Raw genomic sequence first — 22134 nt, 5'->3', positions numbered from 1 at the left:
GGTGGACCCCTACCCCCACTCACAGTCCGCAGCCAGCAGCTCCCAAATTGCCCGCCGCACACCAGGTGCAACCTCTCCACACTCAGAGTCACCCCCCCCCCCCACTGTTTGCTAACCTCACCCCCGACTGTAAGCCCATCGCCACAAAGAGCAGGCGATACAGTGCCGGGGACAGGGTTTTCATTAAAACCGAAGTGGAGCGGCTCCTGAAGGAAGGGATTATTGAGGGCAGCACCAGCCCCTGGCGAGCCCAGGTTGTGGTCGTTAAGACCGGCGAGAAGCAGCGCCTGGTCATCGACTACAGCCAGACAATAAATCGCTACACCCTGCTGGACGCCTACCCACTCCCCCGCATAGCTGATATGGTCAACCAGATCGCGCAGTACCGCGTCTTCTCGACCATTGACCTGAAATCAGCGTACCACCAGCTCCCTATCCGCCCTGAGGACCGCCAGTATACTGCCTTTGAGGCAAATGGCCGCCTCTACCACTTCCTTAGGGTTCCCTTTGGCGTCACCAACGGGGTCTCCGTCTTCCAAAGGGAGATGGACCGGATGGTAGATCAAAATGCGTTGCAGGCCACTTTCCCATATCTGGACAATGTGACCATCTGCGGCCGTGACTTGCAGGACCATGACGCAAACCTCGAAAAATTCCTCCGTACCGCCCAACTCCTGAACCTGACATATAACAAGGAGAAGTGCATATTCCGCACAAACCGCCTCGCCATCCTTGGCTGTGTTGTGGAACACGGAGTCATCGGCCCCGACCCCGACCGGATGCGTCCCCTTATGGAACTCTCACTGCCCCACTGCCTCAAGGCCCTGAAGAGGTGCCTAGGGTTTTTCTCCTATTATGCCCAGTGGGTCCCCTACTATGCGGACAAGGCCCATCCGCTGATCAAGTCCACCTCTTTTCCCTTGACGGCAGAGGCCCGCTTAGCCTTCCACCGTATCAAGGAAGACATTGCCAAAGCCACCATGCACGCAGTGGACGAATCCATCCCCTTCCAGGTGGAAAGCGACGCGTCCGACTTTGCCCTGGCCGCTACCCTCAATCAGGCGGGGAGACCCGTGGCCTTCTTTTCACGAACCCTCCAAGGCCCGGAGACCAGACACTCCGCTGTTGAGAAGGAGGCCCAGGCGATTGTGGAGGCTGTGCGTCATTGGAGGCACTACCTGGCCGGAAAACGATTTACCCTGCTCACTGACCAACGTTCAGTTGCTTTCATGTTTAACAACAAGCAGAGGGGCAAAATCAAAAATGACAAGATCTTGAGGTGGAGAATCGAACTTTCCACCTACAATTACGAGATCTTGTACCGGCCCGGGAAGCTCAATGAACCCCCGGATGCGCTATCGCGTGGCACCTGCGCCAGCGCGCAGATCGATAGACTGCGGGCCCTCCACAATGACCTCTGCCACCCGGGGGTCACCAGGTTCTTCCACTTCATCAAGGCCCGCAACCTGCCTTACTCTATTGAGGAGGTCAGGACCATGACCAGGAACTGCCAAGTCTGCGCTGAGTGCAAACCGCACTTTTATAGACTAGACAGGGCCCACCTGATAAAAGCCACTCACCCCTTAGCGTTGATTTTAAAGGGCCTCTCCCCTCCTACGACCGCAATGTGTACTTCCTCAATATTATTGATGAGTACTCCCGTTTCCCGTTCGCCATCCCCTGCCCGGACATGACCAGTGCCACGGTCATTAAATGTCTGAACGACCTCTTCACCCTGTTCGGTTTCCCCAGCTATATCCATAGCGACCGGGGCTCATCGTTTATGAGCGACGAACTCCGTCAGTACCTGCTAACTAGGGGTATTGCCACAAGCAGGACCACCAGTAACAACCCCCGGGGGAACGGACAGGTGGAAAGAGAAAATGCGACAGTTTGGAAGGCCGCCCTGCTAGCCTTAAAGTCTAGGGGCCTTCCAACCTCCCACTGGCAGGACGTGCTCCCCGATGCGCTCCACTCTATTCGGTCACTGCTCTGCACTGCCACTAACGCCACCCCTCATGAGAAAATGTTTGTCTTCCCAAGGAAGTCCACATCGGGGACATCGCTACCGCCATGGCTGACGTCCCCAGGGCCGGTCCTACTGAGAAGACACGCGAGGACCCATAAAACGGACCCCCTGGTCGAGAGGGTCAACCTCCTCCACGCCAACCCCCAGTATGCTTACATTGCATACCCGGACGGGCGGGAGGACACAGTCTCCATAAGAGACCTTGCACCCTCGGGGGCCGCAGTAACCCACTACTCACCACCACCCCCCCCCCCCCCCCCACGATCCGATATCCAGCCCCAGCAGACGGCAGGCCTGGGCCCCGCGACCCGCTCGACATCTACGAGGACGACATGCCTGTGCCACAGCCCACGCAGGACTCGACGCCGGAAGCTCCACTACCCCTGCCGTCGCCACGCCGATCACAGCGGCAGACAAGACCTCCGGAGAGACTCCAATACACTAACTTTTAATACACTTCACCCCGCCGGACTCAATTTTAAACAAGGGGTGAATGCGGTAAACCACTGTTTGTATTCCACTGTGTACATGCCTCGGCTGACTCCTCCCACAAGTCCTAGTATAAAGGTGACTGCTCCCCAGCCCTTTGTATTTCTGGACCGGTCGACCACTCGAGGCAGACCTTCATTCTTTTGTTAATAAAAGCCTTTAGTTACTCTCTTAACTCTCAGTCTTTTATGAGTAATTGATAGCGCATCACAATGACAATAAAAGTTGATTTGATTTTTGATTTGAGAGAAGTGGTGGAGAGGCAGAACTGACATTTAGCATACCCATAGACACCAAGGGGCAACATGCAAGTGAGGGAGTTGAGGGCGCCAAGGATGGGTCGTTGGGAGGATTTCCTAGATGACTGAGGGGGTAGAAAGAGAAGCCACTGTTCTAAATACTTTGGTTACAATCAGATAGGTAGGAGTGGAACCTGGTTCACTAATGTCCTTTAGGGAAGGAAATCTGCCGTCCTTACCTGGTCTGGCCTACATGTGACTGCAGACCCACAGCAATGTGGTTGACTCTTAATGCCCTCTGAAATGGCCTAGCAAGCCACTCAATTGTAAACAACTGCTACGAAAAACAATAACAGCATTGTGGGTGTACCTACACCATATGGACTGCAGCGGTTCAAGAAGGCGGCTCACCACCATCTTCTCAAGGGCAATTAGGGATGGGCACTAAATGCAGGCCTAGCCAGCGACGCCCACATCCCATCAATGAATAAATAAAAAAAATGTTTAAAGTGAGGGCAGTCCCACCAAGCTGGAAAGCAGAGGTGTGGTGCTACAGGAGGTTGGTGTGACTTACCAGGCTGCAGAGGGGTTAAGGAGGAATAATTCACCATAGTCACAGAGAATGAGATTTGTGACGTTGGTTAAGGCCTTTCAGTGCTGTTGCAGGGGTGGAAACCAGATTAGAACAATTAAAATAGGGAGTTGCAGGAGAGGGAGACAATATCATGTTCAAAGATCTTGGAGAGGAAATAGAGGTTGCCTACAGGACGGTGGTTACCGAGGGTTCCGTTTTTTGGGGGAGAACGGAGATTTTTGAAAGGGGGGGGGGGGGGGCGGTAGATAGAGAGGATAGTGCCCGATGCAAGGAAATATTTTACAATGGTAGCTAGCATGGGGGAAACAAAACCAGAAGGGGAAAGTCAGGAGTTTGTTTCTTAAATTCAGTTTTGGGATATGGGCGTCTCTAGCAAGGCTAGCATTTACTACACATCCCTAGTTGCACTTGAGACGGTGGTGGTGTACCACCTTCTTGAACCGCTGTCGTCCACGTGGCGAGGGTACTCCCAGTGCTGTTAGGTTGAAAGTTCCAAGTTTTTGATCCAGTGGCTACAAAGGATGGAGTACGACTTGGAGGGAAATTTGGAGGTGATGGCATTCCCATTCACCTGCTGCCCTCTTCATTGTGGAGGACACATGTTTGGGAGGTGCTGTCGAAGAAGCCTTAGTCAGTTGCTACACGCATCCTGTATAGTACACACTGCGGCCACGGTACGCCGGTGGTAGAGGGCGTGGATGTTTAAGGTGATGAGTAGGCTACAGATCAAGTGGACCGCTTGGTCCTGGATGGTGTCAAGCTTCGAGTTTGTTGCAGTTGCACCCATTCAGGCAAGTGGAGAGAGTATTCCTAACACTACAGACCTGCGCCTTGTAGGTAGGAGAAGCAAGGGGTGAGCCACTTACAGAAAAATACCCAGCCTCTGATCTGCTCTAGTAGCCACAACATTTGTGGCTGGTCCAGTTTGAGTTTCATGGGAATGGGAGTAGGTGTCATGGACAAGATGATCTTGAAAGGACATGGGGATAGATGGAGGAGAAACTGGTGAGAGGCTCTAGTTCAGGGCTAGGGTAGGAGGGGGACTGGGAGAAGATGTAGTTAATTTGGTGGGAAGGGGGGGGGGGGGGGGAAGGGAACAGCAAAGGCGGTTGAATGGATGATATTTATCTTGATGACGAAGAAATTACTGAGCTCCTTGCACCCGAGTTAGAAGGGGCAGAGGATAAGGGTTTAAGGAGGTAGAGAAAAGGAGCCTGGTTTATCTTTGCCTGGTAGAGCTTGGTGATCAAGCCAGGTTTGGCAATGGATGGTTAAGCCAGGTTTGGCAATGGATGGTTAAGCCAGGTTTGGCAATGGATGGTTAAGCCAGGTTTGGCAATGGATGGTTAAGCCAGGTTTGGCAATGGATGGTTAAGCCAGGTTTGGCAATGGATGGTTAAGCCAGGTTTGGCAATGGATGGTTAAGCCAGGTTTGGCAATGGATGGTTAAGCCAGGTTTGGCAATGGATGGTTAAGCCAGGTGCACAACAGGTACATTTAAGGGGCAGAGGATGTGAGCAGTGAGGGATTTTCAGAAATGGCCTTGTTGATGATCAAGACCATGGCAGGTGGTGAGGATGAGCGTGTGAATATGCATAGGAGAGTTTTTATGAAGGGAGATATAGGGGAAAAAGGGCAGTGAACTCAGGGGAGGGGCCAACAGGTGCTGAGATGGAGACAGCAATCACCAAGGATGAGTTATCATTTGGTGCTACAGCTGAGGGCGGAAAGAAGGGAGAATCTCAGGGAAAATGTTGAGGCAGACGGTAAACATTTTGAAGGAGAAGTGAGGGGTGGGACAGTGTGAGGGGTTCAAATGAGAATGGGAGTAGAGAGGCCAAGGTGATAAAAGCCATGCTACCACACCAGCGGTTAGTGTGGGGCAGGTGGTGAAAAGTATAGGCAGCTGCAAAGACTTCGGTAAGGGGTAAGGTTTTGCCACCCATAAACCAAGTTTCAATCAAGGCCATAACGTCAATATAAGCATCCACAATAAGGTCATGGGTGGAAAGGGACCTTGCTCATAAGTGAGCAACTATTCCGGCAGTAAATGAAGACGGGTCAGTGATCAAGTCCAGGAAGTGGTGGTAGGTGGGGTGAGTGGGACAGGAAGGAGTTTGGTAAAGTTTGCTTCCAGCGGGTATGTTGGGCTGAAAGGTCAGAGAGAGGGAAAGATATGGCAGTACAGTTTACTATTCTTAAGGAAGCAGTGACAGGTTCCATCATGGGCCATCAGAAAATGGCGAGGAGATTAGAGGATAGCCATAGACTTGTTCAGAGTGCATTCAAGTCTAAGATGGTGACAGAAACCAGTGGCTACAAAGGAAAGGTGAAATATGTCCAAGTCGGGATGGTGTACGACTTGGAGGGAAATTTAGAGAAAAGAAAAGTTGGAGTGGAGATCAGGGACGTAAAGTAACCTCAGGGAAAAACGAAAGGTGGCAAGGGATGGGGAGGAGAGAGAGAAAATAAAGCAGACAAAAAAATGGGTTCAGGTCTGGAGTGGCAACTAAAAGGCACACACGAGCAGACACAACAACATTCTGGGTTACATGGGGATGGCTGTGATTAGGCAAAACATAGTGATTGTAAACAGAAAACAGGGAGGAGAAACATGAAGCACTGCAAAGTTAAATGTCTGGGGGCCAGGAAGCGGTGGTGTGATGAAGTCCACATGTGCTGCATGACATTACACATATCTAATTGGCTCAAATAACTACAGTTAAGCTAGCCGCTGATGTACTCAAATATAGACAAAAAAACTACCAATCACAAACTAGCACAATTGCTAAAATGTTTATCCCTCTCAATATCAGTCAGGAATTAGGAACTGCCAGGAAAAAAAACGATGATTTCTCTGACTGGTCAGGTTTCCTCAGTAAGCCAACCATACCTAAAAATTACAATTTATAAAATATAAACCCTTAATATAATTTGCAACAATATTTAAACTTACCATTCAAACTGCCCAACCCCCGATGGAAATCCATACAATATATTTTGCTCCAAGGGGCCCAGGACTTCATTTTTGTTTCATTCCTGGAGCTGGTTCGTACTGCTGGGTGATCCAGCTCTTTTTTTAGTGCTGCCCACATGCCCAGCTCACTCTCTTCCACCCCTCCCTTCCTCCATTAAGACACTAACCATACTTGAATTACACTAGATCCCTTTTAGCACTTCTGTTTTTTCCATGTACAAACAGCTCCACAGCCTCTTAAGCTGTACCTTCTCTGCACACCCCAAAAGACTCTGCCATGCTCCCACATGGCATCTATGTTCTATGTGCCCAGAGCTGGCTGCGTTTGGACATCAGTGTATACTTGGGGCCCACAACTGTATCATGGACTACTTCCAGCCACATTCCCTAGTGCATCATCCCAGACCCCATTACACCACTCATCTTGTTCCCCCTCAATGAGACATGTCTGCTCTTAGATCCTTCTTCAATGGCACCGACCCCAACCTCAGTTCTGCTGAACCAGTCTTCCCCGTCTCCAGGTATCACCTGCCATCCCCAATGTTTCCGGACCCACCCCCTCAAAATATTCCCACATCCCAGTGCCTCCCTGATACGTGCTCCCAAAGCCCAGCCACCCTGCCAAATTTCTCTTTGGCCCCAGACACATAATCCTAAAAGAAAAAAATCCAGAGCCCAGAGCTCACACCCCATGATTACTCCTAGGTTAAAGCTCATCATTACCTCCCAGGCCGTGGCCTGCTCCACCCACTCCCCTCACATGCCAACCCAATACTTTCTCATAGCTGCAGCTTCTAGCCAGCCGCATCCACCCACCCCCAGCCTGACCCCAACCCTATCCCAGTCCTTCCTCCTCTCACTCTTACAGAACCTCTCTGATGGCTTCTCCACACCTGACCCCAATAACCACCACATCCAACCCGGAATATGCCTCTTACCTTGCTGCATATCATAGACCTCAAAAACAGTCTAAAAGATAAGACATCAGTAAAGAAACACATGCGAGAGACAAAACAGATGAGAGACTTACAAGAGAAACAAGATAAAAACAACGAGACTGCGAGACAGTCACTGCATGCAACAGGAGGATATAAAAGGAAAATGTGAGAAAGCAGAGTTCAGTTAGAGATACATTTTAAAAATCCATGAACACTGCCACAAGATTAACTATTTTATACTAAGTGTATTTGATGGTGAAATGAGGTTAGAGGGCAGGGATAACTGATCCAGCTGTAATTCAGTCTCCATTTTAAAGTCATACATTCTGCCTTTAATTTTATACACTACTTTGACCTTATAATATTGAGAGTTAAAGAACAAAATTGATGGCAATTTGGGAAGCAGAAGTAGAGTTAGAGCATAGAAATTCACTGCAATGCAGGCTAAGGAACTAGGTGATAGAAAAGTGAGGCTGAAGTGTGTCATTACACTAGCAGTTTCATTACAGATGTGGATACAGGAATGTATAATGGGAAACCTTTACAGATGTGCTACGAGAAGTAAGCTTTCGCAGACAGGATGGGCGTGCAGCTTTTAAAATTTCTAATACATTACCGATTATATGTTACATGGAATAATGCCCCCATAATTATAAATGGCTGTATCCTCCAACTCACAAGAATCACCACAGGAGACCTATTATTTTGTACAATAAAACTTTGTGTAGGTAGGCACGTCCCAGTTTGAATAGTTGAGGATTTCTCCCACAAACATCTGACTCCAGCAATGACAAAAAAAAGCCAGTCTAAATCCCATGTCTAGAGCTTACCTACCAGCTCTTCCTTCCCAATAGACCCTCCATCTCTCATTCCTCCACACTCTACAATAAGTCTCTGTGTTAATTCTATTCCATTTGTTATACTTGTACCTCACATAAAGTGTAATCATTTACATTGTCGGTATCTTAAATTTAATTTCCCCTTATCCTGCATTCTTTGTTGCCACCTGCATTAGTGTTTTCTGCAAGTGTGATCAATTCTATTATTCTTTTCAGTACTATGTTAGCAACAGGATCCAAGCACTGACCCCTGCACCACTCCAGATAATACCCTTCCCTTTCCTTCACCAACAGCCTGACACTGCACCTCATAGTACAGTTTCCTATTCCTATAACATGTTCATTAAACAAATACTTTGGTTCTGTCTTCACGGAAGAGGACACAAATAACTTCCCAGAAATGCTAGGGAACCAAGGGTCTAGTGAGGAGGAGGAATTAAAGGAAATTAGTAAAAAAAAGTGCTGGAGAAATTAATGGGACTAAAAGCTGATAAATCCCCAGGGCCTGATAATCTGCATCCGAGAGTACTAAAAGAGGTAGCCATGGAAATAGTGGATGTTTTTATTGTCATCTTCCAAAATTCTATAGATTATGAACAGTTCCTGCAGATTGGAGGGTGGCAAATATAACCCCACTATTTAAAAAAGAGAGAAAACAGGGAACTACAGACCGGTTAGCCTAACATCAGTAGTAGGGAAAATGCTAGTCTATTATAAAGGATGTGATAACAGGACACTTAGAAAATATCAACGGGATTAGACAATGTCAACATGGATTTATGAAAGGGAAATCGTGTTTGAGAAACCTACTGGAGTTTTTTTTGAGGATGTAACTGGTAGAATAGATAAGGGAGAACCAGTGGATGTGGTGTATTGGATTTTCAGAAGGCCTTTGATAAAGTCCCACATAAGAGGTTAGTGTGCAAAATTAAAGCACATGGGATTGGGGGTAATATACTGGCATGGATTGAAAATTGGTTAACAGTCAGGAAACAGAGAGTAGGAATAAATGGGTCTTTTTCGGGGTGGCAGGCGGTGACTAGTGGGGTACCGCAGGGATCAGTGCTTGGGCCCCAGCTATTCACAATATATATCAATGATTTGGATAAGGGAACCAAATGTAACATTTCCAAGTTTGCTGATGACACAAAACTAGGTGGGATTGTGAGTTGTGAGGAGGATGCAAAGAGGCTTCAAGGCGATTTAGACAAGTTGAGTGAGTGGGCAAATACAGTATAATGTGGATAAATGTGAAGTTATCCACTTCGGTAGGAAAAACAGAAAGGCAGAGTATTATTTAAATGGTGATAGATTGGGAAATGTTGATGTATAAAAGGGACCTGGGTGTCCTTGTACACCAGTCACAAAGCAAACATGCAGGTGCAGCAAGCAGTTAGGACGGCAAATGGTATGTTGGCCTTCATTGTAAGAGGATTTGAGTACAGGAGCAAGGATGTCTTACTACAGTTATACAGGGCCTTGGTGAGACCACACCTGGAGTACTGTGTGCAGTTTTGGTCTCCTTACCTAAGAAAGGATATACTTGCCATAGAGGGAGTGCAGCGAAGGTTCACCAGACTGTTTCTTGGGATGGCAGGACTGTCGTATGAGGAGAGATTGGATCGATTAGGCCTGTATTTACTAGAGTTCAGAAGAATGAGAGGGGATCTCATTGAAACGTATAACATTCTGACAGGGCTAGACAGGCTGGATGCAGGGAGGATGTTTCCCCTGGCTGGGGGGTCTAGAACAAGGGGTCACAGTCTCAGGATGCGGGGTAGGACATTTAGGACTGAGATAAGGAGAAATGTCTTCACTCAGAGGGTGGTGAACCTGTGGAATTCTCTACCATAGAAGGCTGTGGAGGCCAAGTCACTGAATATATTTAAGGAGGAGATAGATAAATTTCTAGACACAAAAGGCATCAAGGTGTATGGGGAGAGAGTGGAAATATGGTACCGAGATAAAGGATCAGCCACGATCATATTGAATGGCGGAGCAGGCTCGAAGGGTCGAATGCCCTACTCCTGCTCTTATTTTTCTATGTTTTCTATTATCTTGTTCTATTAGAGTACTGTGGCTTTAATAGAATTAGATGCCTTTCATGTGGAACATGTCAAAAGCCAAAAGAACTCCATGAGCTATATTTGCAACATTCTCAAATTCTAGGAGAGGCATCAAGCACACTCTGTCCCTTCTAAATCCATGCAGACATTTTACGCCATCAGTGACAAGCACTGCTCAAACCTGATCTTTAAAATGGTTTCCATTAATTAACATGTCATTGATGTTAGATTAATGAGCCTCTAGTTGCTTGGGTCAGCTTTGTCACTTCCAAGTATAGGTGCTGTGTTTGCTTCTAATCCTATGAAACCTCAACTGTGCCCAATAATTCCTTCAGGAATATGGCTCACATCCCACAATATTTTTACTAATCTCCTTTAGTATCCTAGGATATTGTCATCTAGTCCAGGCTGCTCGTTAGGTAAAACCTATCAATATCAGATACTTCAGCCATATCTCTAGGAAATTGGTAACTACAAAAATTGTACAGTAACCACATTAATAGTTTCCACAAATATTGCTAATTGCTTACACTACATTATTGATCTACATTGTTTTGCGCACAAAAAATATCCTAAATTACTGGAATAATATTGTAATTTTGAATCTGTTTGGAAAGAATGCGTGTAGAACTAATGTTTTGTGAATTTCTAATATAGCAGCTGGCTATATACATTTATATTGATATATACAATGACTTGTCATTCACCAATGGCAGTGCGACCTGATGTCATTCAAAACTGCCACATCAACAGAAGGCCAAGTGGCAAGAAGCTCCTAGTTCTGACATTACGCGAGTTAAGCGCAAAAAGAACAAAAAAAGTAATTCTGTTCATTATTAGAATCTATTCTCATGGTCACTGGCTTGGAAGTGGTCCACTTTGTGTATAGGAGTGGTTTTCTGTACAGAAGTCAGTCGCAATGCTAAACTCTTGCTCATCTAAATTAAATATCTGGTAACATTTAAACAAACTTATGATCACTTGAAGAGATTTATTATAATTGTAGTGCAAATCAATACTAGTTTGTGGTACACATCATCAGGTACAAAAGACAAGTTTCCAGCATCCATTTCTGCTCATACTGAATGAACCAAAACAATTAAAAAAAACAAATTACACATGTATTTGCAATCTAGCTTTAAATGTATAAAAAGTTGTGAAGCAACACCACATAATTCTTGCACAAAGGGAACCCATTCAAAGGATAATACGGTGAGACATGTCAAGCCCCCACCAGCCAGTGATGGACAATCAGTGCCTTGCATCCTGACCTTCTGGTCTAAAACCACAAATCATTTCAAAGATTTAGAATTTGTAGTCATTTTCAGTAAAAATACATTTAAGAAAAATGTCCCAGCTGCTGCTGCTGAAGCACACAGATCACAAACAGACAAACATTAACCCAGTCAGTAATGTAGATTTTAGCAAGGAATTTGGATAGCCACACTTAAGACTGCACATACCTTGCAAAGCTGGTCCATGTAAAATTGGAAGATGAGATTGTGTATCACTTGAACTGCCCTCCGTCTGGTGCAGGAAACTTTCTAAATGCCTCCTTTTCTGAATGCGTTTGTACTCCTGTTTTATGTTGTGCAGAATTTGTTCTGAAAAGGAGGAAAACAAAAAAAAACTTTTCAACTGAAAGAATCATTTAAAAATCTTTAGTATATAAATAACCTAGAGGCTGTGCCGGTAAACAATGCATTGTCTCGAGACTTGGAATTAAAGCTTTCACTGCTAACCGAGTTACTGAAAAGTAACATTTACAATGTACATATTTAAAAGCAGAACATCTGCTTGAAAACTAAAAGGTAACATATGACGAGAACAATATTTCCATAAGCAGTATGCTTTATTTCAGCCAAGTTGAAATCATCAGGAAATAATTCAGTGTATAGCAGCGTTCCCGAGAGCTCTACTGACCACCTTATTCTGGTAAGTAACTAAAATGATCACAACTCCAGCAAAAAACCCACGGGATGTCAATGGAACACGCGTCGGTCTATTAGTATGGGTTGCTCCAGTGCGCCAATTTTGGTGCTGTATTGATTTACATTATAGGCAAAATAAGGAGCGATAGGATGAGAGTCATTGGATTTTTGTAAACCAGGTCCCAATATCCATTTTTTCAGCAAAAAAAAGTTTTTTTCTTAGCTCAAAGTTTAATTCAAATTATTGTTTTTTTTTTTATTTTTAAAAAGCACAAAAAACTTTGACTTCCCAAGAGTAGACTGTATTGCAGGATTCTATCTACCTCTGCCATTAGATACCTTTAACAGACTGTAAAGCATGAAGCATTCTCCTTTGTTTCTTAGATATAAAGTTTACTCAAAACACACCTTAGTACAAGATTCATTGTACAGTTCACAACTTTACGTCAGTCCTTAATGATCTTCAAACTGGGCGGGATGGGAGAAAGAGGAGAAATGAGTGACTTGGGTACCAGTGATCCAAGAATGGAGTTTTAACCAGAGGAAGCAGCCATAAAGATAGTGGCCAATCTTTACTCTGGATTGTATGGAACACAGTGGGAACAGGAGGAGCAAGTCATTTATGACCACCCTGCCATGATGATTGGTTACAACACTGCAAAAAAATTAGTTTTATACTAGCCATCTATACAAAAGACTAAAATGTGAATCTATGCATAGGAGGCTGCCAAAGCTTTGATCTGCAGAATTTCATAGAACAGGATCAATCTACAGTAGTATCCTTTTAGAATATTCCACCCAATAGTAAAGTTTTAATAATTAGTTTTCAAAGCATCTCTAGGATGCACTTCCCCAGCAGCCTTTTAATGGCACTGAGAATACAAATGTTTGGGATACCGACAAGAACAGAGATAAAGGGCCATAGTTTGCAGTGGGTATGACGGCGTACTCTCAGTACACTGGCAGAGAGTACGCCATCATACCGCCTTTGAAATAGACCACAAGCTCGGGATTTCTGCTCGCGCTAAATCCCGAACTTGTGATCTGTCAAGTTACACCTTAATGGATGATCCACACCGCCTTGGAAATCCCAATTGTTGGCACAGAGTTGGGCTAATTGCCCACCAACTGCCCGGCAATTACGTATGAAAATTTTACGGTTGATGCAAACAGGTGCAGGTAAGGGGATTAGATAGAGGCAGTTACTTATTCTATTAGCTCAGGAGTGTGATGTTATTAATTGTAAAACTGTCCAAAACACCTCCAACGATTAATGTACAGATTTTTCAGATCTCTGTTTGGGCTCTGTTATAGATGTATCTTATTTGAAATTTCAGAGGTTGAACAATTCATCAGAACTCTAATTCCCAAGTCTAATTTAAGAATTAATTTCCAATTTTTTTTTAGGTGGGTCTGAGAGGAAAAAAAAAGGCGCACGCACGTGGGTCATTTTGGAACTATTTATTCTCCTAGTCCTTATAAATATTCTGAAAATACATCCAATTACAGATAATACTCTAATCTGAAATGCAAAGAACATTACTAGTATTGGAGGGAGACACTTTTCCTTTGGCATACTGATTGGAGCACCAGGCCCATGTGATCCCAGGTACGCTTCCGCACACGCTGCATCCCAGGATCTGTGGACCATTACGCTGCCCTCGAGTATGCAGCATCAGAGAGCAAGTTCATGAAGGAGGGGCCCCAGCAGGTAAGTTCGTATTCTATTCGGATGCCGGCGGTGTACTCCGTAGGTACGCCGCTGACTGCAAAATCAGCCCAAAGACTTTAAGACAGTATTTTGGAACCCATCTATAAAATGTGTATATCTATAAAGTCCAGCTAGTCTGCTCCAAAACAACGGTTACAGGGCAGCATTGCAGACATTAATGTATTTAAAATATATACATGATGCTACAATTAAATTCATGAAAAGTACAAATCGGATAATATGCATGTCATAGTTTTGTTAAGAGTGGAACAGTTTGCCCAGACAGCCAAAATCTTCTCAGATTGAGGCAGTTTATAAAAACAAACAATGGTGACTCAAAATATAAACCCAAGATATAAAAGAGGGAACAGAGTCTTACAAGGAAAATGGAGTGCAATGGTCGTACAGTCCTCATAATTGGTGCAGCCAATCAGCGCAATGCAAAGGCAGCAGGGCATTGGCAATCTGTCTCCAGTTAGAAAGCCTGCCCATACCGAGAGCCGCCTCCCTCCTGCTATCACTGAATGCTACCGATACTTGTAAATCACAACCAGATTCAGCTTTTTCTTTACACCAAGTACTGTATAACATAAAAAGAGACATGATTAACTTGCTTGGTTTGCCTGATGTCTGTTGTAACCAGTCAGCATCGGCCTTTCTGCAAGTTTTGCAATAGAAAGTCGAATGTATTGAATTCAAATGATTAATGAAAACACTTGGTGGAATAGGAATATAGAAGATCTCGGACGAGATTTTACATTCTGTGGTCGCATCCTAGCCTATCTATATTTAAAAGGAGCTCTGCTCTGGTCAGTAATGTGCGTTGCTGTACCAACGCCTTAGGAATAGGGTGTATTTAGAGATACAAAGACATATTTAAATACCAATTTTAGTTAAAAGTCTCGTGATTTTAGAAAAAGACACCATTGAGGCAGCTAACTTTAAGACAGAATTGAAGGCAACATAGAAGGTTCTCAAACCATTCTGCCAAAACCAAGAGTTGCTGTTTATTCAGCAGGGGGTGGGTTTAGATTTGGAAGGCTGTCCTTACGCCAGTACCCCTAGACTAAAGACTGAAGAGAAATTTAAAAAGAAACTCCTGGTTCTCGCCCCTGCTCACTAGCCAGTATACGCAATGTGGAGCGTGCAGTTGTGAGATGAGGAGAGAATCAGCCTGGTCAATGATGCTCTCCATGAGCAGTAGTGTACCGGCACTCATTGCTTAAGCTCACAAGTGAAGAATGGCCACTTGGTATAGTTCTGAACGCGCACAGCACAAGTCAGCACCATTAGAGCAGATGACAAGTTTGACAGGCATTCAGGAAGCCATGAAAAAAGCGCACACAATTGCATTCCACCTACCATTCAATGTCAAGAGTAATGGGAAATGTAAACAGACCACATGTTAAAATAAGACATACAAAAGATGAAATATTGACATCCCACGTGTACAAGACTGACTTGCATTTATATAGCGCCTTTCACGGCCACCAGATGTCCCAAAGCGCTCTTTGAAGTGTAGCCACTGTTGTAATGTAGGAAACGCGGCAGCCAATTTGCGCACAGCAAGCTCCCACAAACAGCAATGTGGTGATGACCAGGTAATCTGCTGTTTTAAAGTGATGCTGATTGAGGGGTCAATATTGGCCAGGACACCGGGGATAACTCCCCTGCTCGTCTTCAAAATGGTGCCTTGGGATCTTAAACCGAGGCCCTGTCTAACATCTCATCCAAAAGACAGCACCTCCGACAGTGCAGCACTCCCTCAGCACTGCACTGGAGTGACAGCCTAGATTTGTGCTCAAATCTCTGGAGTGAGAATTGAATCCACAACCTTCTGACTCAGAGGCGAGACTGCTACCAACTGAGCCATGGCTGACAGGTACAGCACTAACAACATGAACACTGGGTTAGGATCACCTCAAGTTTACGTAGGGTAGAATGTGGGAGGCCAGCCAGGAATGCATTGGAATAATCAAGTCTAGAGGTAACATAGAAACATAGAAGATAGGAGCAGGAGTAGGCCATTCGGCCCTTCGAGCCTGCTCCGCCATTCAATGAGATCATGGCTGATCATCCAAATTCAGTACCCTGTCCCTGCCTTCTCCCCATATCCCTTGATCCCTTTAGCCGTAAGAAATATAGCCAACTCTTTCTTGAATATATTTAATGAACTGGCCTCCACCGCCCTCTGTGGCAGAGAGTTCCACAGGTTCACCACTCTCTGGGTGAAGAAGTTCCTCATTTCAGTCCTAAATGTCCTACCCCTTATCCTTAGACTATGACCCCTGGTTCTGGACTCCCCGACCATCGGGAACATCCTTCCTGCATCTAGTCTGTCCAGGCCTGACAGAATTTTATAGGTTTCGATGAGATCCCCTCTCAATCTTCTAAACTCCAGTGAGTATAAGCCCAATCGACACAATCTCTCCTCATACGTCATTCCTGCCATCCCAGGTATCAGCCTGGTGAATCTTTGCTGCACTCCTTCCATGGCAAGAACGTCCTTCCTCAGATAAGGCGACCAAAACTGCACATAATACTCAAGGTGCGGTCTCACCAAGGCCCTGTACAACTGTAGCAAGACATCCTTGTTCCTGTACTCGAACCCTCTTGCTACAAAGGCCAACATACCATTTGCCTTCTTAACCGCCTGCTGCACTTGCATGCTTACCTTCAGCGACTGGTGCACAAGAACACCCAGGTCTCTTTGCACTTCCCCAAAGGCATGGATGAGGGTTTCAGCAGCAGATGAGCTGAGGCAGGGGCGGAGATGGGCGATGTTACGGAGGAGGAAATAGGCGGTATTAGTTATGCCACGGATATGTGGTCGGAAGCTCATTTCAGGGTCAAATATGACACCAAGGTTGCTAGCAGTGTGGTTCAGCCTCAGACAGATGCTAGGGAGAGGGATGGAGTCGGTAGCTAGGGAATGGAGTTTGTGGCGGGGACTGAAAACAATGGCTTCGGTCTTCCCAGTACTGGATGTCGGACAAGCAGTGTGTCAATTTCGACCGTGGAGGGGTCGAGAGAAGTGGTGGTGAGGTAGAGCTGGGTGTTGTCAACATACATGTGGAAACTGACGCTGTGTTTTCGGATGATGTCGCCAAGGGGCAGCATGTAGATGAGAAATAAGAGGGGGCCAAGGATAGATCCTTGGGGGACACCAGAGGTAACGATGCGGGAGTGGGAAGAGAAGCCATTGCAGGTGATTCTCTGGTTACGATTAGATAGATAAGAATGGAACCAGGCGAGTGCAGTCCCACCCAGCTGGACGACGGTGGAGAGGCGTTGGAGAAGGATGGAGTGGTCAAATGTGTCAAAGGCTGCAGACAGGTCGAGAAGGACGAGGAGGGATAGTTTACCTTTGTCACAGTCACATAGGATGTCATTCGTAACTTTGATGAGCCGTTTCGGTACTGTTGCACGGGCGGAAACCTGATTGGAGGGATTCAAACACGGAATTCCAGGAAAGATGGGCATGGATTTGGGAGGCGACAACACGCTCAAGGACTTGAGAGGAAAGGAAGGTTGGATATGGGGTGGTAGTTTGCAAGGACGGAGGGGTGAAGGGTTGGTTTTTTGAATGGTGACAGCAGATCTGAAGAAGGGGACAGTACCCGAGGAGAGCAAACTGATAACACTGTCAGCTAACATGGGAGCCAGCAAAGGAAGTTGGGTGCTCAGCAGTTTAGTGGGAATAGGGTCAAGGGAGCAGGAAGTGGGTCTCATGGACAGGATGAGCGTGGAGATCGGAGAAAAACTAGAGAAAGATGTGAGTTCAGGGCTAGGGCAGGGGTGAACCTTAGAGGAAGTTTGGCCCGGTGGGCATGGGGAAGGAAAGAAGGGGAGAAGGCAGGTACGGGGTACTGAGTTTGGATGATCAGCCATGATCTCATCGAATGGCAGAGCAGGCTCGAGGGGCCGAATGGCCTACTCCTGCTCCTACCTTCTATGTTTCTATGTAAAGTGGCAGAGGTAACTGATCGCACTTGTTGTTGGAGGCGATTGTGGAGACAGGGGAGAGGGGGTTAAGAAGACGATTAGCAGTCGAAAATAGTAGCCGGAGTTTATCTTTGCATTCCAGAATGATCCTGGAATAGTGAGCAGTTTTGGCAGACAAGAGTAGTACCCGATAATGCTTTATGTGGTCCAGCCAGATCTGGCAGTGAATGGCTAAACCAGTTGTCCACCATATCCGTTCAAGTCTGCGTCCCTTGGACTTGAGGGAGTGAAGATGTGGGCCGCACCAGGGGGAGCGGCCAGGGTGAGAGTGTGTAATGGTTTTAATAGGGACTAGGGCATCAAAGGTGGTGGTGAGGGTGTGGTTGAGCAGATCAGTAGCTGCAGAAATGTTGTGGTGAATGGAGGGCCAAAGGCTGGACAGTTGGGATTTCGTAAGTACAGTTGTGAGAGAGTTGGGAAGAGATTTTTTTCCAGGGGCGGTCACAGAAGGAAGTAGGGTTGGGTGCGGGAAGGGGAATGTGGGTGGAAAGCGATACAAGGAAGTGGTCAGAGATGGCCTTATCTGCGATTGACACGATGGGAGTAGCGAGGCCACGAGAGATGGCAAGGTCAAGGGGGTGGCCATGAATATGGGTTGGGGAGTTTACATGGAGGGAGAGATTAAGGGAGGATAGGAGGCTAGTGAACTCAGAGGAGAGAGAGCAGGATGAATTGAGATGGAGGCTGAAATCACCAAGGATGAGAAGTCACTCGGTGCAGAGGCTGAGAGAGGAAAGCAGTGAGGATATCTCGGTGATAACATTTTTATCGTACTTAGGTGGGCAGTAGAGAACGAGAGTTTTAAATGAGAGGTGAGATGCAAGAAATAAACAAGCACTGTAGGTGAATTGCATCATTCTCACGTCAGTTGCTGCAATATACCATTATTACTATGTTTTAAAATTTGTTATACTAGTGATGGAGTGCTAGTTTGTTAGCCTTTCACCTGTGGCCTAGACTCGACACCAGCTCAGCTCAAAGCAATGAAAGTCTATTGGCTAATCACAACCGAGACCCTCTTAATGCAGGACAACGTAAAAAGCTTACTTGAGAGATCATAGTGGCTAGTTTAATAAATAAAATCTTCAGCCTGCTGCACTAGAAATGGGGCTGCTTCTGAGCCAGAGGCAGGTCATGGGAGCAGAATAAAGAGAGTACATCTAACCTAATGCTATCTGATCCAGGAGTGGTTGAGGACAACACAAGATAACTGATATGGAGAAACGTTCCAGTTCCCAAAAGTCAACATCTCGCCTCAGTAACAATTTTCTGCAAAATTAGATATTGACCACAGAAGAAAGGTTTAGGTTTTACTTTCACTAGCGTATAGAGTCTTCTCACCCAGTTTTTCCCCCCTGCGATCACAGGTCTAACCAGGTAGGTGAAACTGTCCAACTTACAAACCCAGTCAAACCTCAACTTCCCAAGAAAAGATGAATTATAGCAACAACGACAACTTGTATTTATATAGCGCCTTTAACACAGTAAACGTCCCATGGCGCTGCACAGGAGTTTTAAAAGACAAAAAATTTGACACCGAGCCACATAAGGAGAAATTAGGGCAGGTGAGCAAAAGCTCGGTCAAAGAGGTAGGTTTTAAGGAGCATCTTAAAGGAGGAAAGAGCTCCTGCACTGTACTTGTAAAATATTGAGCTACAAATCTAATTGATAAAACTGGATATTAGAACTAAATTTACATGTTCTTAGCAGTTTTAACATGAAAATCATAAAGCCCAAACAAGCCAATTCACATCAGAATTTCAGCAGTGTAACAGTTAACAAATCAAAAATGCTGTAATGAAAGGAAAACTTGCCAGTACTGTATATGGCTCATTCAAGAGCTTTACCACAATAAAGTAATCTCTTACCAAATAGGCAGAACGTAGTCCTATCTGTGGATTCAGCCAAATCTAGTACACTTCCTTTTTTGGAAAGTAACAGGCTCTGATCTTGGACATAATGGATCTGTTTTTACATAGCGTATGATTAGGTATTCTGTATCCTGCTAAAATTTGCAGAAGACGCCCTTAAATAAAACAAACATTCTCAAAGTGGGTTCTACTTCGGGCCACACAAACTTGCTGCATCATTTCCCTTCTGGGTCTCAGGGTCACAAAGTGAGGCAAAACCGGATTTAAATAGTTAATTTAGGCAAGGAACAGATTCGCACATTCATGAGAAACAGACTCGGAAGCGTTTTCACAGCAGTCTCCAGGTCAAACGGTGAGACTTATTTATAGGCTGCCAGAGATCTCGTCGGTTGATCTCGCTTTGAGAAAGGGTGCAGCTATTGCCCCTCCCCTAATCTTATGCACAGATCAATCGATTTAAATCATAGGCTAGATCATTTAACTGCATCCCCTGAAAGGGCTCCCTTGATCCAAGACATTGACCAAGTCCCACTGCACTGACAACAGCACAGGGAGACAGACAACCTGAGGGTGGGGCTTGATGGGGGGAGGGGGAACAGGAAGGGATTGACCTGGGGGGGGGGGGAGAGAAGAGGGGAGGGGGATGATCTGGGGGAAGAGAGGGGAGGGGGATTGATCTAGGGGGGATGGGAGAGAGAGAAGAGAGGGGAGGGGGATTGAACGGTGGGGACGGGGAGCGATCGGGGGGGGGGGGGGGGGTGAATGGGGGGGAGGAGTGAACGGGAGGGGGAGTGAACGGGAGGGATCCCGGGGGGGTAGCAGCGATCCGGGGGGGGGGGGGGGGGGGGGAGAGAAGGGAGGGGAGCGATCGGGGGGGGGGGGGGTAAGAAGGGGAGCGGAGCGATCCGGGGGGGGGGGGGGGGGGGGGAGCGATCTGGGCGGGGGGAGGGGGAGCAAGTGGGGGGGAGGGCAGAGCAGACGGAAGGGGGGTGCGGGGAGGGGGAGCGGGCGGGGGGGAGGAGAGGAGGGGGAGCAGGGGAGGGGAGGGGAGGGGGGGCGGACGGGGGAGGGGGAGCGGACGGGGGTGATTGAATGGTGGGGGGGGGGGGATGATCTGGGGCGGAAGAAAGAGGGATGATCTGGGGGGGGGGGGAAGAGGGGTGATCGGGGGGGGGGGGGAAGAGGGGTGATCGGGGGGGGGGAAGAGGGGTGATCGGGGGGGGGGGGAAGAGGGGTGATCGGGGGGGGGGGAAGAGGGTGATCGGGGGGGGGGAAGAGGGGTGATCGGGGGGGGGGGAAGAGGGGTGATCGGGGGGGGGGGAAGAGGGGTGATCGGGGGGGGGGAAGAGGGTGTGATCGGGGGGGGGGGAAGAGGGGTGATCGGGGGGGGGGGAAGAGGGGTGATCGGGGGGGGGGAAGAGGGGTGATCGGGGGGGGGGAAGAGGGGTGATCGGGGGGGGGAAGAGGGGTGATCGGGGGGGGGGAAGAGGGGTGATCGGGGGGGGGGGAAGAGGGGTGATCGGGGGGGGGGGAAGAGGGGTGATCGGGGGGGGGGGAAGAGGGGTGATCGGGGGGGGGGGAAGAGGGGTGATCGGGGGGGGGGGAAGAGGGGTGATCGGGGGGGGGAGGGGGGGGAAGAGGGGTGATCGGGGGGGGGGAAGAGGGGTGATCGGGGGGGGGAAGAGGGGTGATCGGGGGGGGAAGAGGGGTGATCGGGGGGGGGAAGAGGGGTGATCGGGGGGGGGAAGAGGGGTGATCGGGGGGGGGAAGAGGGGTGATCGGGGGGGGGAAGAGGGGTGATCGGGGGGGGAAGAGGGGTGATCGGGGGGGGAAGAGGGGTGATCGGGGGGGGAAGAGGGGTGATCGGGGGGGGGAAGAGGGGTGTGATCGGGGGGGGGAAGAGGGGTGATCGGGGGGGGAAGAGGGGTGATCGGGGGGGGGAAGAGGGGTGATCGGGGGGGGGAAGAGGGGTGATCGGGGGGGGGAAGAGGGGTGATCGGGGGGGGGAAGAGGGGTGATCGGGGGGGGGAAGAGGGGTGATCGGGGGGGGAAGAGGGGTGATCGGGGGGGGGAAGAGGGGTGATCGGGGGGGGAAGAGGGGTGATCGGGGGGGGGAAGAGGGGTGATCGGGGGGGGGAAGAGGGGTGATCGGGGGGGGGAAGAGGGGTGATCGGGGGGGGGAAGAGGGGTGATCGGGGGGGGGGAAGAGGGGTGATCGGGGGGGGGGAAGAGGGGTGATCGGGGGGGGGGGAAGAGGGGTGATCGGGGGGGGGAAGAGGGGTGATCGGGGGGGGAAGAGGGGTGATCGGGGGGGGGAAGAGGGTGATCGGGGGGGGGAAGAGGGGTGATCGGGGGGGGGAAGAGGGGTGATCGGGGGGGGGAAGAGGGGTGATCGGGGGGGGGAAGAGGGGTGATCGGGGGGGGGAAGAGGGGGTGATCGGGGG

At 47.9% G+C, this 22134-nt stretch overlaps 1 protein-coding gene across 1 annotated transcript in view; it reads right to left on the bottom strand.

Annotated features, from left to right (window-relative positions):
- akirin2 (akirin 2) overlaps positions 1 to 22134 on the bottom strand; it is a 35727-nt gene that overhangs the window by 12345 nt on the left and 1248 nt on the right. Inside the window, 1 exon segment of the mRNA XM_085997647.1 lies at positions 11636 to 11776. Within this exon segment, the coding sequence (XP_085853773.1) occupies positions 11636 to 11776 (141 nt within the window).

Source organism: Somniosus microcephalus, chromosome 9 (assembly GCF_052327205.1).
Source record: "Somniosus microcephalus isolate GS21.2 chromosome 9, FLI_Smic_1.0, whole genome shotgun sequence".
In the NCBI taxonomy this organism is placed as follows: domain Eukaryota; kingdom Metazoa; phylum Chordata; class Chondrichthyes; order Squaliformes; family Somniosidae; genus Somniosus; species Somniosus microcephalus.
The sequence above is the reverse complement of the archived record's forward strand: the minus strand, read 5'-3'. Positions and strand labels throughout refer to the sequence as shown.